The sequence below is a fragment of the Erithacus rubecula genome (assembly GCF_903797595.1).
Source record: "Erithacus rubecula genome assembly, chromosome: 1".
Classification (NCBI taxonomy): domain Eukaryota; kingdom Metazoa; phylum Chordata; class Aves; order Passeriformes; family Muscicapidae; genus Erithacus; species Erithacus rubecula.
In genome coordinates, this window is record NC_136658.1 from 83,625,854 (window position 1) to 83,642,142 (window position 16,289).

The 16,289-nt window shown below is 39.6% G+C and overlaps 1 protein-coding gene across 1 annotated transcript in view; it reads left to right on the forward strand.

Annotated features, from left to right (window-relative positions):
* The first annotated feature begins 2,504 nt into the window (after positions 1 to 2,504).
* The window catches only part of LOC306798163 (uncharacterized protein), a 42,794-nt gene continuing 29,009 nt past the window's right edge, over positions 2,505 to 16,289 (forward strand). Inside the window, exons 1-9 of the mRNA XM_079298070.1 lie at positions 2,505 to 2,638; positions 3,906 to 3,987; positions 4,738 to 5,009; positions 6,070 to 6,209; positions 7,910 to 8,144; positions 9,557 to 9,746; positions 10,695 to 10,869; positions 12,035 to 12,100; positions 15,801 to 15,921. Of these exons, the coding sequence (XP_079154196.1) occupies positions 6,122 to 6,209; positions 7,910 to 8,144; positions 9,557 to 9,746; positions 10,695 to 10,869; positions 12,035 to 12,100; positions 15,801 to 15,921 (875 nt within the window). The 5' untranslated portion in view covers positions 2,505 to 2,638; positions 3,906 to 3,987; positions 4,738 to 5,009; positions 6,070 to 6,121. The remainder of the gene's footprint in view (positions 2,639 to 3,905; positions 3,988 to 4,737; positions 5,010 to 6,069; positions 6,210 to 7,909; positions 8,145 to 9,556; positions 9,747 to 10,694; positions 10,870 to 12,034; positions 12,101 to 15,800; positions 15,922 to 16,289) is intronic.

A 16,289-nucleotide genomic window follows, 5' to 3' on the forward strand; every position in this document is an offset into this window, starting at 1 on the left:
CTGGTTTGTGTTTCCATTGATTTGTAGCCTTTGGTGATGCAGCAAGTTGTAGCAAGATTTAACTAAGTATAAATAGTCTTTCTGACATACATTTGTGTTTCTTGCTTGCTTTCCACATTAACCTATATTAAACTACAAATCAAAAGACCCCATGGAGAACTTTGGTGGAATTGTCGAACAATCTTTGAATTAACTCCTGTGACACAGTCACTGCTTGTAACAGCAGTGATTGATGTTTTGGGAGAGGAGATGCACCTTTCAGGGCGAACTGGAACATCTTACTGTGTTGTTCTGAAGTTCACCCTGGCCAGTTTCCCCTGAATACTGAAGGACACAAACCTCTCTCTGACCTTTTGGTGCTGACTGATGTCTCAGCAATGAAGTCTTGATAAAAGCACAGGCATTGGTCCAGAGGTCTGAAACCTCGGAGGCCTGCAGTTGGATGCAATGACACGTTTTTTCCAATTATATGTGAATATAACACATATAACAGTACAGTCAGACAGCTGATGCAGCAATTGAGGTAACAGGTTGGGCTGTAAAATTACTCATGAAAACAGCTCTACAGTGGAAGAAGAGCAGAAATTTGCAAAATTACTGCTTTCTGACTGGAATCCTACTAATGTTTCATGATTGATTCATTCACATCACTCTTAAAAAAGTCTAGGAAAGATCCTGTGCTCTGCGAAAAATGCATATTTTGCTCCTGAATCACAATTTTGGCAGTACTGATTGTTGCATGTGTTCTTTCAGAAGTGTACATTCAGTTCATAGTGATTAGTTTCTCTAAAATGAGTGTCAGAGAAGACTTTAGGGAGTTACTTTAAAAGTGTGATCATGACACACATTAGAATATGGATATAGTGATGTGTGCCACATCCTACAAATAACCATTTTATCTAGCATTAATCAAATACTCTAGACACCCACTACATAAGTTGTTCACTTCCTTGAGACAGATGGGTTTCTGGCATGCTCCCTATTCTCCTGCTACAATGGTGGAGAGCTTTCCTGATCATTGCTGGCTACTGGGAGACTCTTCTTTCTCTGACTCCCTCAGGTCACCAGCTTTCAAACTTTGTGCAACTTAATTTGAAGCATTGCTGTTACCTTTTAGTTAAATATTGTGAAGAAATATATTGGACAGATATACACTTAGAAAAATCTTCTTAGAAAAAATTCTATTAAAGTGTATATTTACTTCAAGCAGAATGTAAATAAAGTTATTGAATGTGGATCTTGAACAAAAGCAGATACGGGGATAAGCAATCACTGAATAGCCTACAGTCATGTCTTTGAGGAGTGATTAAAAGTAAGTTTATGAGAACCAAAAGGAAGGAGTTGAAGGCAAGCACAGGGGGAAAACGTTCTGAAAACTATGGACAAGGAAACAATTCCAGGGAAACTTCACCCTGGAAAATCCAAATTCTGTTTGAATAAGTTTAGTTTTACCACCAGACTAAACAGTGAGAATTGTATAGAGTTTCTACACAAACCTGTTTGAACCAAAGAAGCGATATCCTGGCACAGTGGAACGGATAGCTAATCAAACCAGAAAAAAAGTAAACACTTAAGAATCATAGAATCAAATAATGGTTTGACTTGGAAGGAATCTTAAAGATCATCTGCTTCCAAATCTAACTCACAGGGTGGAGGGCAAATAGAGCTCTGCTCTAAAAGGAGAGCATGAGCAAATTCAGGTGTTGGAACACAGGAATGGTGGCAGCAGACACTCATATTGCCTGTTCCGGTGGAGACCAGTCCCTGGACACACTTGATGAGTGGAGTGATGGATTGCCAGGGACTGGTTTCTGTGGCGTGACAGTTTTCCAGAGCAGGCATGGCAGGCCTGGCACACCCTGGATGCACTGGGGTGCACGGGTACAATCTGTTTCTTTGAATGCATGAAATGTCTCCACTTCCACCAGGCTGCCAAATGGGCACCAGTTCTGCTCTGCAGCAAAGCCGGGCGCTGAGCTGGCCACAGGGCTCTCACGCTTTCTTTCCAAGGTCAGCCCAGCCAAGGCTCGCCATGAGCCCCGAGGGCAGCCGGGGGAAAGCAGCGCTGAAGTCAGCTCGCCAGCCAGGGATCACAGACTGAAAGGGAACTAAACCCACGCGTGGCGGCCAAAGGAAGTGGGCTGATGCCCGAGAAAACGGGCTTGGCCAAGCTGCGGGAGATGCCTCGCAGGAGGTCATACAGGAGCCCACCGTGAGGACCAGCTCGCCCTGCGCCAGGTGCTGCAAGCCCTCGGGACCCGGCGGCGCTCGGCAGGGCTAGCCGGCTCTCAGCCGCCCTTCACCGCGCCGGACCCTGCCCGCCGAGCCTGGCCGGGAGCGACCCGGGACGGTCCGGGGGCGGCCCGGGAGCAGTTCAGCGGTCCGGGACGGTCCGGGGGCGGTCTGGGGGCGGCCCGGGAGCAGTTCAGGGCGGTCCGGGACGGTCCGGGAGCGGTCCTGGGGGCGGTCCGGAGGCGGTCTGGGGGCGGCCCGGGAGCAGTTCAGGGCGGTCCTGGGGGCGGTCCGGGGCGGCCCGTGGGGGTGGCCGTGGCTGCGGCTGCCGGGTGAGGCGGGGAGCGCTGCCCGCTCGCCCCGCTACGTGGAGTGGGCCGGGTCGGCCGGCGGGGAGCGCAGGGAGGTGAGGACGGGCGGTGGGTACTGTGGGGACAGTGCCTCGCTCAGTCTCTGGGCTGGGCTCAGTTCACCTCGGCTCGGCTCGGCTTTCCGTGCCTGCTGCGTGCCGGGGAGCAGAGGGGCGGAGCTGGGCTGAGGGGTGCAGGTGTGAGCGGGTTTCTCCTTCCCGCGTGTCTCCTGCCGCGCCGGGCCCTTTGCCTTCCCGCGGCTGGCGGGGGCGGTCGGTGCCCTGGAGCGAGGCCAGCTGGGGCTGCGGTGCTGACCAGAAAACCAGCGCCGAACCCTGGGTTTGTTACTTTCAACTGTGTTTTGAGGGCGTGTATGTTTCTGCGGGTGTGTTGGCCGCTGGTTTCTCAGCTTTTATGGCTCCAAATAGCCTTCGTGGAAGGAATTTTTTATTTTGCGTTTGTGTCCGCTTCCTCGTTGTGTATCGCATTGTACAAGCTCAGGTAGGAAGTGCGATGGACAAATGAAGCTGTGGAAGTGCTAACGCTGCCACATTTTTTGGAGTACTTGTAACAGGAAGCGGGATAATGCTTCGCGTAAATCTTCTTGACCTGCTAAAACACTGCAAAAACTATTTCTCTATTTAATTATTGCATAACAATGGTCAGGCAGGGGCTCTTTATTAACTGCTTGTGTGACAAGAGCGAGATTTTGGGTGAAGAGATGCCTGTATCAAACCCAGGAAGGAGCTGCTGCTCTGGCAGTCGCAGACCTGTGCTGGTCACAGCCGTGATGGTGCTTGGCAGAGCCTGGAGAGCCACAGCTTGGTGGGAGAGATCCATGAGAAATACCAGGCTGAATCAAGGCTCTGGTGTGCCTCCAGCAGCAGCTCTTAGGTCTGTAGTGTTTTGTTCAGGGACTCGAGCAAACTGATGAATGTGATTTGTTTTTCTTCTTCAGGAATTCAGCACTGTGCACTTATTTGATTTGTGCACTTATTTGACTTGGACCATTTGGACATGTTTAGATCTTTAAAAACAGGCTAAAAATTCTTGCGCAAAAGTTTAGAATGCAGAATCCTTAATTCAGATATTTTAAATCACATATTTTGTGAGAAATGAGAAACACCTATTACTCTTTTTTTGGTGTTACTGATTTCCTCTCTCCTCCTGAGATTAAGACATTATTTTTTTTAATACTTTACATCACTGTTTTTGATAAATATAGAGAATGATACTGGAAATGATACTGGAAGTTGAATAGCTTAATTTAGATTTAAATTAAAAATGTGCCACATTAAAGTTCTTATTACTTCATATTGACAGATATCAGGAGTTAAAATGACCTAGAAAAGTATTCAAAGCATGGACTGTGAAACGAACTCCTTCCACCTGATACTGAAAGAAGGTACTGTTTTAATTTTTTTGGAATATTGCTAAGGCTGCTCTTTTCTTTGTGGTCTCTGGGTACACTCATCTTCAGTTTGATGAACAGATTGAATAGGTAGCACTTCACTGTTGTGGAATCAACCAGTGGTAGCCAGTTATGTACAGCTACAGATGCTGTTTTTGTTTCCTTCCTGCTGTTCTTTGGTGAAAGTTGGGGCAGTTACCTGAACTTGAAGAAGTACACTTTCTACAAGTTTGGATTTAGAACAATTAGCACTGTCTCAAAGTTGAACTGGAATTTACCTCACAAAGACCTCTCTGTTACAGGCTTCTTTGGTAGTACTCTCTGACTGCATTTTGATGTGGCTTATGGATAATGGGTTTGTCTTAAAGATACAATTTTTCTGCAGTTCTGCAGCTTGCAAGATTGGAAAGGACTAAAGTTTGTGGTCATTGTGTCAATGTCAGAATACCCTTATTAGAATGCTAATTCTTATCTTGTCCTAAATTTAAGTATTTGTTTCCTTTTAGTCGTTGAACCTGTCTTGCAAATTATTTGACTCATGTGTAATGTGTTGTTTTTGACAGAAACTTATTTTTCCCAAGATCTTTGCTACAATTCTTGTTCAGTCTCTGCTGCAATGTACAGGGGGATGCTCTTGCTTTTACATTTAGGATGTCCATAGAAAATTTAGTTTTGTATGTGTATGCTGCTGTCCAAATGATATGTTTTGTAAAATCTCTTTTTCCTTTTCTCTGCTTTTTACAGGTAAATTCAAACTCCAAAAATGATGACCTGCTCATTGGCCAGTTACAGGCAATGCACATATAAGGCAACTAAATAAGGACTGTGTTATGAAGGTTTCGTCAGATAAACTGTCCAAAAGAACTACTTTCCTGGAGACTGTTACATTAAATTGTTGAGCTCTGCACTGTGTTACCCTCCCTAATACCCCCAGGCACTTCTGTATATGAAGTGCTTCAAAAGAAGGAACTGCTGTGGTTTATTTAAGACTGAAGTGAATTACATTGGATATAAAAGTAAGTCACGGCTTTCTTTTTCATGGAATGCCTTATCTTCTTCCTGTCATCTGTAGCTGAGTAGAAGGCAAATATTAACTAGGACCTGTGCAATAAATATTTTGCAATGAACTGCTACATGTGAAAGCAGCTTGCTTTAGAGTGAGAGGCAGCAGCATGCAAAATAATCAAAAGCTGAGGAAAGGTAAGGCCACTGAATGCAGATCTTAGCCTACAGTGAGCTATCAGAAGGGGAAGGATTTAATTGTTTGCCAGCTGATGGACAGTAGAAAGCTTGGGGAGATCTCTGATGACACCTTACCAAAAAAATGCTGGTGCATCTGAGAGGGAAGCAGGAGTTGGTTAGAGTTTCATAGAAGCCACTTGTGGGCCATGAGGGCAGTGGGTGTGTGTTCAGTCATGCCTTTGTTGTAGAAAAGTCAAAAAAAAGACCTGAGGTGTGAATTGAAACAAAGATTCTTGGACACTTTTTTTTGTGTGTCTGACCGCAGCAATTCATATTAGCTGTGGTTTCCACAGACATTTGACTTTAGATGCCAATTTTAAGTGGCAGATGACACTGGAGTTACAGTATGCTTGCCCTTCTGCAAAGAACTGCAAGTTACTGCTTTTAAAAGATGTATAAGAACAGTTCAAAGAAGGAAACCTTGTACATCCCCGTGATTGTGTTCTTGTAAGCGTTTGGAAAGAAGAGTAGCTTAATCAAACTTGATTTTTAAAATGTACAGTATACCTTAAATCACTATGCTAGCATAATTTGTCTGTGCTTGAGGGTCGTGAGTTTGGTTTTGGTTGTTGGGTTTTTTTTTGGTTTTTTTTTTTTTTTTTTTTTGTTTAACTATGCTGGTGAAATATTACACTTATGCAAGAGTTATTCCATTAGGGTAGCTCTAGTGCCAGGAAAAGTTCTAATTTAAAGTAGAAAACTGAGCAGCTGTTTGTGAAGGCCAAGAGTTGCTGTAGTTGAAATCTTCAATGGCTGGGGCTAAATTGCCAAATCCATGTTTTCCCTCCCCAAGATGACTAATGCTTCTTCTGATTTTTTTTTTTTTTTCTTAAGGAGAAATGCAGGGTGCAGAGGGCAGTGCAGCTTGAACAGTCTTACTACACCAATGGAAAAAACTTCTGGTTTGCAGCAAAATATGACACCTATATTTTTACTCATTGGTCATATTGTAGTGATACCTCTCTTCAGTGCTGGTAGGTTAAATACTTTGTTGAAATGACCATTTTAAAAAAGAAAATGTGAAAGAGATGAGTTGTGTGTATTTTGTAGGACAGTTACTGAGAACAAGTAGTGAGTTTGAGGTTTGTTTTTGCTTTAATATATTGATGATAGCTGAATGCCTCAGCTGGATTCAAATTGTACTAGGGATGTCATAGACAAATTTTTAAAAAATCTTGGTACGTAAATTTAGGTCTCTGGGGCTTGGATTAGCCTCTCCATGTTTCTTATGAAAAAATCCCAAAATGATTACCTTCCTTGACTTATGTTAGCTAGAGAGTTCTTTTTTTATGAGACATTCTGGATGTCTGGAAAGCAGTAGGGCTGAGTTTACTTAACAATTAAATTAGTAATATTTTTAATGAGAGGTATAGTATTTCAGTAAAGTTTAGAACTACTTAAGTTAATTATGCTTGTCTTGCTCCTCTTGACATAAGCAGTATAATATTGATGTTTCTGAATTAGATTGACCTATATGGAGACCTATTTGGAAGTCTTTAAATGGGAAGGTAGTGATATTAGAAAGATTACTGAAGATTTTATTTATTTTGAAATGGAATATGTTAACTTTGTACAGCCATTCAGCAAGATTTGTAAAATCTGTTCAACCAGATGTTTTGCCATTTCATAAAAATTCAGTGTTGGACATAAAATCATAGAATGGTTTGCATTGGAAGGGTCCTTAAAGATCATCAGTCACCAGTTCAACCCCCCTGCCATGAGCAGGGGCACCTTTCACTAGACCAGCTTGCTCAAAGTCCCATTTTCCTGGCCTTGAATATTTCCAGGGATGGGGCATCCACAGCTTCTGTGGACAAATGTATGCAAAAGCTTGAAAGTTTTACAATCTGCATTATAGCCAAATGGTCAGCTCTATTTGTGCTACAGTAGTATTCTCCAGTAGGTTTTTGGTTGCATATTTGGGCTCTTGATAACTTTTTGCAATATCTGTCCTTTTTTCTCTGATTTTTTTTGACTGATGTTGAAAGAAATGCTTGCTAGGCTGCATGATTGTGCCAACTTGTCACACAGGCATAATTATAAAAACTATGTTTACATTGGCCTTTTCTTACTTCTGAATTATGGGCCTTCTGGTTAAAGGTGCAAATGCAGGAAGGAAATAATACATTGAAGTCAAGACTTCTTAATCTAAATACTTTTTTCCTCCAAATTTTTTTTTCTGATTTGTTTTTTGTCCTCCAGTCATAGTAGCAGAACACAGTCAAGAGCTCTGCACTGCTGCTGTTTGCACTGTGCTTTACATAGATAGTATTTACTTTGAGAATCTGGCAATTCTGCTAAAGTACTAGCATAGTTAAATAACAAGGACACAACAGGTAAGTTGGGAAGCTTGGAGCTGCCTGATGAATCCCATGGATCTTCTTATGCTCTGGTTTGCAGTGAGGCTGTTTGATTTGCATGTGCTTTTTGCTGGTTTAACAAAGGGAAGTTGGGCCTTAAGCTTGTAAAATATGTGTTGATGTTCTCAACCAGAAGGTAGTAACAACAAAAAATAATAGCCTTGTAATGTTTTAATGGTAAATTGTTGCAGAAAGTTTTTCTAACTCTGTGTAACTTGGAATGGGTATTAATACTTTGTAAGCATAAAAGAACACAAATTTAAAGCATTGATACTTGTTTTTTTCTTTTTTTTTTTTTTTTTTTTTTTTTTTAGCAGAAGGGTGTGTCATTTGTAATTACTTTGTGCTTGTTGGAGAGCCTATAGCTATTACTTGCCCAATAATTACATTGCCAGTGCTTCACTCTGATTACAATTTGACATGGTATAAAAATGGTAGTGCTACACCAGTGACCACAGAGAGAGATGCCAGGATCCACCAGCGAGAAGATTTACTTTGGTTTATTCCTGCAATGCTGGAAGATTCTGGACTTTATGAATGCAATGTAAGGTAAGGAAGGAAGGAAACAAGTAGATTGCTAGTGCTTGCAAGTGTGATAATTAATTTGTGGAACTTGAGTGTACAAAACTTGTTTTAGCTGGAATGCTTAGATCAGTTGAAAGCACTGCTTTGACCACGCTTTTTGTTTCTGCATGATGCCTGTGTTTCACTGCTATTCCACACATTTAGCACTGCAGAAGTGGTTCATACAAAAGGCTCTCTTTATCTTAAAACATGACCATACTAAAAATGGTCTGTGGGTGGTTGTTTGCTTTGTTTGTTTTGGATGAAGTGTAAGGAAACAGGAAAATGCCTTAACTTCTTTGGCTTTTCCTGTTATGGCAATTGCAAAATTGCTGTTTGATACTGACAGAACAAAAGAACACTGGTTTCTTCATAGGACAAGGCTAAATGTAAGAAGGTTCTAAGAGGGGCAAGCTGTGCATTTTAATCACCACATGGACTTTCTGGAGAGCTTAGCAACTTTATGGAACTCTTACTAGAAATCTACAAGTTAAAAGGCTGAAAACAGTTTAATGATTAATTTTAAAATATTACCATGTATTGCTGGTCAAAAAAGAGAATACATTAAAAGAGCAAAGCAGTGTGCTAGACAGCTTTAGAGACTGAACATAATGTGTCTCTAATACTACTCAAATGATCTGTACACAGAGAACTAAAAAGGAACAGTTTATTTGAAAAGAATCTATATCTAGCTTTCTTAGTACTTTAAAGCTCTTGCTAGATCAATAGCTAAGATTAGTGCACTGGACTTCACTACTTAGGTTGCTAAATCTTTTTTACAATGTTTGAAATTCACTGTGTGCTGAACAGGAAATTAGTTTTGGGAAGACATACATAAAATGTTCCTTTTGTCATGGTGTTGCCACAACACACTGAGAACAGCCAATACAGGCTTTTCAGGTGGCCCTAAATTAATTTCCAAATTGGAAGTCAGAATAATGTAATGATGTAATAACGTGTAATCCTTTCAAAACTACCCAGCTGCATAATTTTAATTTAGCCTTTCCTGCTATGGTTTTAGTTACTCGAGGTATAAGATGTGTTCCTGTGGGCAGCTCACATCCTTGGCTTACATAATATCAGTGGAACAAAAATCTTGCTAAGGTTCAGTCATATTAACTGTGCATCAGACACTTAAGCCTCAGCTACAGCTCTGAGAAATCCTAACATCCCCTCTCATGAGTCCAGAGCAAACTCCATTTCTGCTCACAGCACCGACTCAGAGCTTATTCCCATCTCTTCACCTGGAACAGAGGCTGAGGATAGTGTTTCCGAATTAAGGGAATATAGCAGGGGTGTTATAGAGGCAAGGCTGGTGGAGATGCTGAAGTCCTGACTTGCTGGAAATAATGAACCTTACTGTTAATGACCTGACTTGTTTACTGTTTTAATTACAGGAGCCTTAACCACTCTAACAAAAAAACTATAAACTTAACAGTTTTTAAGAATGATAATAGTTTGTGTTTTAATGGAAAAATGAAGTTTGAACAAAAAGTGACGAGCACGAATACTGGAAAGATTATATGTCCTGATCTAGAACAATTTAAAGATGAAGACAATAATCAGCCTGAAGTACATTGGTATAAGGTACTGAACATATATATCTCATATATACAAGATACAAGATGTTATTTAAAATGTCTTAGGAAGTAACTGTGAAAAGCAGCTTTTGGAAGAGAAGGTTTATTTTCTCTACAGTTTGTGTAAGGCATGAGAGTGAATAAGATTTGTGAAATTCTGGTTTATCCTTTGATTATTTTATGTGGATAATAAGTTTTAAAACTTGTATGTTTCTGTAAGTAGAAGGCTTTGCCTAATTATTTCAGTTTCTCAGAATATTAGGCACTGTTGACCATGCTGTGGTATTCTTATGCTGCTTGTTTTGGTTCTATTAAAATGCTCTGTTGACTGTGCAAGCTTGAAAACCTGTATTTTATCTGTGGTAAGGTAAAATTCTAAACAGTTCAACTCCTAATTCTGATGCTGGTGATAAAACAGGTACAATGCTAAATAACCTTGGTGCAGCACCTATACATCTTTTGAGGTGAAGAGATTCTCCACTGCTTGTAGGTCAAGGAAGAGAAAGAAGTTTTTTCCCTGAATGTGCATTGCCACAGAAACGGGGATACACCCAAACAGCACAAGGCACTGGTACAGCAGCTCTTTGATCACAGAGAAGTAGGGGTGCAGGCATGTATTCTCATAAACTCTGCTGCATGTGTAAAAACTTCTACTACACCTGAGATAGAAAACTGTCAAGCTATTAATGAAGGCTGTGAACTAAAGTACAGTGTTTGAAAACAGAAAAGGTTAGCTGCAGTGATTTGATTTTTTTTTTTTTGTTTTTAAGAAGTAAAAATGGAGCAAGATATCATCAGACTTTTTTAGACTGTAGTGATGCTTGGAAAAGAATCCAGGTCACAGCTTTCAAAGAAGTTCAGTATTTGCCAAATATTTTAATCATCAGTAGAGTACAGTAACTGATTTGTCAGATTGTTTTAGTTCCCTTTAAGTCACAGGTACTTTTGTGTTTAGGAGTGCAAACCTGGATTTCTTGAAGACAAGAGGCTTCTTTTGGCAGAGGGTGAAAATGCTGTCTTGATTCGTAATGTGACAGTGCAAGACAGAGGAAACTACACGTGCCATATGGTATACACATATATGGGAAAACAGTACAATGTTTCAAGAACCATAAGTCTAGAGGTTAAAGGTGAGTGCATGAGGTTATTCTCTTTTTGACTCTGCTTTAAACATTTGTGTGCATGCATAAGATATTTGGCATGTTGCTTTTCAGCTCTGTGAAATTAGAATTGTAAGTTTTCTTTAATTTATTCCTGAACATAAAATTGAAAGACAGTGAGGCATGTTGCTACCATTCAGCATTGCTTTTGAGGAAGAATTGTCATGAGGAAATGAATAATGCAGGGTCAGGAATGAGAATTAGAAGAAAGCAGTGATTCCTGGAGTGGAGGTATTGCTTTTGCCAAAACAAATAGTGCACCATTAAAGTAAATAGATTTATAAATAGAAGCTTTTTTTTCTGAGACTGTCACAGCAAGTGACCTGCTTGAAGCCCTGTTGGTGAACTTGCTTCTCTGTTGATGGGAAAGGAGATGCAACAAGCTGTATAAATAATATAAAGTTAATAAATCTTCCTCTGAAAAGGATTGGCTCACTGTTGGCACTTGGTTGTGCTTTTCTGCTGTCTCACTCTGCTGGTAATGTCATTTATTACTCTTACTATTGTGATTATGTCTTTGTGGGCAATGTTGCTGGTGACCTGACTAGTAACATGATAGTAGTCCTATCAGAATAGCTGGCTGGAGACAGCAGGTCCATCTTTTTAGGTTAAACCAAATTTTGACTTTATATAGGTCATGTAAGAACAGTAAGTTGTTGGCAACCAATCTACACATCATGCAGAATGGTACAATTCCAGCCTAGTTTAAGTATGTGTTTGTTTAAACTTTTACTTAAAAAAATATTCCCCCTATCTAGGAGGTCATTGATACAATCACTTTTCTCTTCCTTACCCATCTCTGGAAAAGTTAACTGTTTTTTGGTTTTGTCTTTGTTTTCTGGTTTTGTGTCACTTTCATATCTGCTGCTAGCAAATGTGAGATTTTTTTTAAAAGCATTTTAAAGGTATGTTTTTCTTTGTTAACTTGGGAGCTGAAATAGAATAACATGGAGAGATTAGAGAAAATATCTTATGAGACATTTCTGTTGTAAATTTGAAACTTTTAGTAATTATGGCACTACAGTAATACCGAACGATAAAACCAAACCCACTGTAAAACCAAAACTTTTGTCAGTTCAACCAATTTGTGGATCTTTTCCTGTCTGAAGGTATTATTTTTCTTTGTTTCCTTTAGAAAAACCACTGCAGATGCAACCAGAGTTTATTTATCCGAGGAACAATACAATTGAAGTAGAGCTTGGTAAGTAGTGACTATTTAAGACATCATTAACTTTAAGTGAAACAAATAAACTCCTGGTCCTTGTGAAATTATATGTGAACAGTTTCACAGACTGGGAGATAAGCATGTGGATTGAGAATATGTGGAAGACAGAGGATAGAAAATAGAATATGATTCCCACCAGTAATTTGTAGGAGGATGTAACTGTGCTTAAGACTGGAGTCTCTTCACCAGCAGTGTTGTGTGGGATGCATGTATTTACTTGTCATTTATTTCTTTATTTTCTATTATTGCTATCTGTCCTTTTTACCTCTTCTTGGTGTTCGTGTCATGATGTGTCATCAGTGTCTGTGGAAATATGGTTTATGTACACATAGCACTGTAGGATAGTTAGCAGTTGACCAGTTCAGTAGCTCTTTCTCTTCCTGTAAGTTTCCTGTATCCCTTCCCTCTCTGTGGCCTGGATTTATTCCTTGTTTTAGGGCAATTTAGATTTTCAATATTAATCTTTAGTGAAACAGCTATTAGTTGATGCATATCCCAGGTTGCAAATTTCTTAAATAATAGATTTTGTGTATAAAGTATAACTTTGTCACAGGGAGGACAGTTGGGCAGTGCAGCAGGCTGCCCAGAAAAATTGTGGTGTCTGTCTTTAGAGGTTTTAGAACCTGACTGAATAAATCTCTCAGCAGCCTGGTCTGACCTCAGAATCAGGCCATACTTTGAGCAGGAATTGGATTGAAGGCCTCTCTTTAACCTCAGTTATTCTGTCATTCTCTGTGCCAAGTATATGGTATTGCAGTCTTTTCCTAAGCAAAGTTACACATTTAAAGTGTACCACATATCAGACAGAGTTGTGTTCCACTGTCAAAGTCCAGAAGAATGAGATTGCAGTTGCTTGAACTATATTTTTTTAAATAATTTTCTACCAAAGGGGGTGGTTTCAAACAAAATATTTGATTTAAAAGGGCATTAACTGATTTTGGAGAAGTGTGATTGGCTATTTACTAGACTTTCCTAGTACCAGAAAGTTTTGTAATTTTCTGAGGAATTAGATCATTAGAGAAACTCTGAGCAAAGGTTGCATTTGGACTCTGCTACCACATGGGAGGTGAGGCCAGAGCATTGTGGATTTTTTTTATGTGCGTCACCCTGATGGAATCCACATAACACAGCTACTTTTGCTGCTGCTTTTTCTGCCAGTGGGCTTGTAAATATTGTGTGTAACAGGTGTTTTATTCTCCTGTTAAAGCTTTATGTTTCTTTTTGTATTATGTGAGACATTTTTGTCTGTCCCAAACTCTAACTTTCAATATATGGTATTAAACTGGACAGCACTGAAACACTGGTGGGTTTTGCGTATGTGTGTTTCGGGGCTTGTGGGGTTTTGGTGCATTTTTTGTTTTGTTCTTTGTTTTTCTTTTTGCCTCAATAGCCTGTTAAAGGTAACTTACTCTGAAGTTGCCAGGTTCTGGTGAGGATTGGTAGATTTTGATCAGAATTGGAAATGAGCTTTAATAGAAATTATGTTCCTCCAAAGTTCAGAAGGGTTTGTTTTAAACTGAGAATATTCAGGATCTGATACAAAAAGTATTATTTTAAAGGCTTATAGTCCTGTGGTCTTCAGATGGTTATTTAATTCTGTTGAAATAGTCTAGAATCACTCAGCACCCTCTGAGCTGGTATTACTTTTCTAGTAACTACAACTTCTCTGTCTTCATTACCAACAATGAAAAACCTTTGGTTCTTTCACAATTAAGGAAATTTAATAGATCTTGGAATAAAACAGGGAGACTTTCCATGGCAATTATATTACCTCACATAACCCTAATCTTTGTGTGAAAGCTTGCCTTTTTCTTTGTAATTGTAACTATGAAAGAAATGAAATAATGTTACAGTTGGGCTTCCCTGTATACTGTATCTTCCATCCATTAAAGTATCATGTAAGTCTCATTCCCAGTTTTAACTGGTAGTTATGACTTCTCATTTAATTCATGCTATGGGCCAACTTATTTAAATTCCTTATTGTAGAATATGGTCCATATTTGTTATGGCTTGGACCTAGCATTAATTAAAAGTTGTGCTGTGTGTATTGTTGGACGCTTTGGACCACCTAGGATGAGCAAACCTTGCTTGCCTTACAGACATTAGGGTAATAGCCACAGGTGAGACTAAGAGGAGACTCCAGCCACAAAGTGGGTTGGTTTATTGTGACTACTGAGATCTACAAATTATTCCCTATTACAGGGGCACATGGGGGGGACACTTTTTAAAGGAATTTGGTGAAATTTGTTTTTGTTTGTTTTAAAATGATGCCATTCAAATATTCAGTTTTCTCTGAGGAAAAAAAATAAATCCTCCTACTACCTGTCTGGCTGTGGGCCAGAATCTCTAAGCAGCTGCATGAGCACCTGTGTGGAAACACCCGTATGATTTTTGAATGAGAAGTGGCAGGAGAAGGTAGTGTAGAAACTTAACAGTACATTCATGAATGTGTGGACATGGAGGGCATGGAACACTTGAAAGGTTTTGGGTTTTTGTTTTTTTTTTTTGGTTTTTTTTTGTTTTTTTTTTTTCCAATAATTGGGCAATGTACTAAACCACATCTTAAAAAAATTAATTGTTGTGGTGGAAGGATGTGAGGGAAGAGATCGGGGAGCATCTTTGATTTCTGTGCGAACTCTTGTTCAAGTAACTGCTTTCCATGTGAGCTAAAGGTTTATTCCATACTTTTGTTAGAGACCATCCCTTGGTGGAAGCATCTAGATCTGATGCAGTCCTAGGAAATGAAAGACTAAGATCTTTACATAGGCCAGCTGAGAGAGCTCACCTTCTCCTATCAAATCCTAACTTCCATGGGTAAAATACAGAAGGAAAGGAATCCAAGAAAGCTGCTTACCTTCCTGTACATGGAGCTTGCTGAGGTACACTGGCAATAAATATATTTTTCAAATTGGCTTGCTTAATACTGAGGTGTTCTGTAAGATCTGGACTCTTGGTTGCAAAGGAGCTGAGTGACAGGTGAGCTTGCTCTGGAAATAAAGTGTGATAATATTCAGAAACCATCCCAGTGGAGAGTGTTGGCAAAAAAAAGACCCTGATTTGGACTACAGATACGCATGGTCACTAAGAATGAGATTCAGCTCCCAGATTAGTTGTCTGCACATGGGTGTGTGCACATGATTAGAGATCCTTAACTCAGGCCAGTATCAACAAGGGCTCGATTCAGTTGCCTACACATTGAGTGCTGTTTTGGGTGGTCTGGCTATCTAGCAGTGTGGTGTTCTTGAAGATCTAGAGTCCTGTCTGACACTCCATATGGATACCTTGGATGCGGGAGAGCATCTCAGATGTCACCATAGGTGTATGTGCAACTGATTTGAGCCCTGGAGAACTTTCAGTGGAGTCTGAGAGTCTTCAGTTAAGGCATCTACTTTAATGTATGTGGACTTCAGCAGAGATGAACTCTGTTACTAGCTTAGACACCTAGCTTGTGTGTAGATGTAAACATTTAAACACCTACACTGAGGGTGGAATTTATATCCAGATTGTAGACACCCAAATTTGGAATACAAATTGATGAGTTTTAAGGACTTTGCTTTTCATAAGGTAAGGAGATTTCTTTTATATCCCTCCTTTACCCAGCTGTTCCCCCATTACTTGATTCTGCTCCTATTACAAGACCTTCAGTTGCTGTGTTTTTTTTTTTTTTTTTTTGTAGGCTCTCATATAGTTATGGAATGTAACGTATCAAGTGGCATAAATAGCTTAATTCCATTCTGGCAAGTTAATGATGAGGATGTTGATATCTTTGACAAAACCTACAGGGAGCAGTTTTATGAGTAAGTATCCTTATAATTGAATTTGTAGGTGAAGTAAACTGCAGTAATTTACAATGAATTCCCTATAAAGTAGACTACTAGTCAAATGCCAATAGTCATGGAAAGGCTAACTGGAAGTCTGTGTCAAACACAGTATATTCTTATTACTTGGTTTCAAAAGAATAACATTTTATTATAAATACTGTGTCTGATACAAATGGAGTGAAGCAATCATGTAGATTTTTATAATGCTATTTTGAAAATACCATTTTGTAATGCTTGCTTATACATTTTTTTCTTACATGATTTCTTTTTTTACTAGTATGTTAAAGCCTGTCCTCTATCATTAATATGGGAAAGATAGATTATTCCAAAATAAAAAGTTGCCC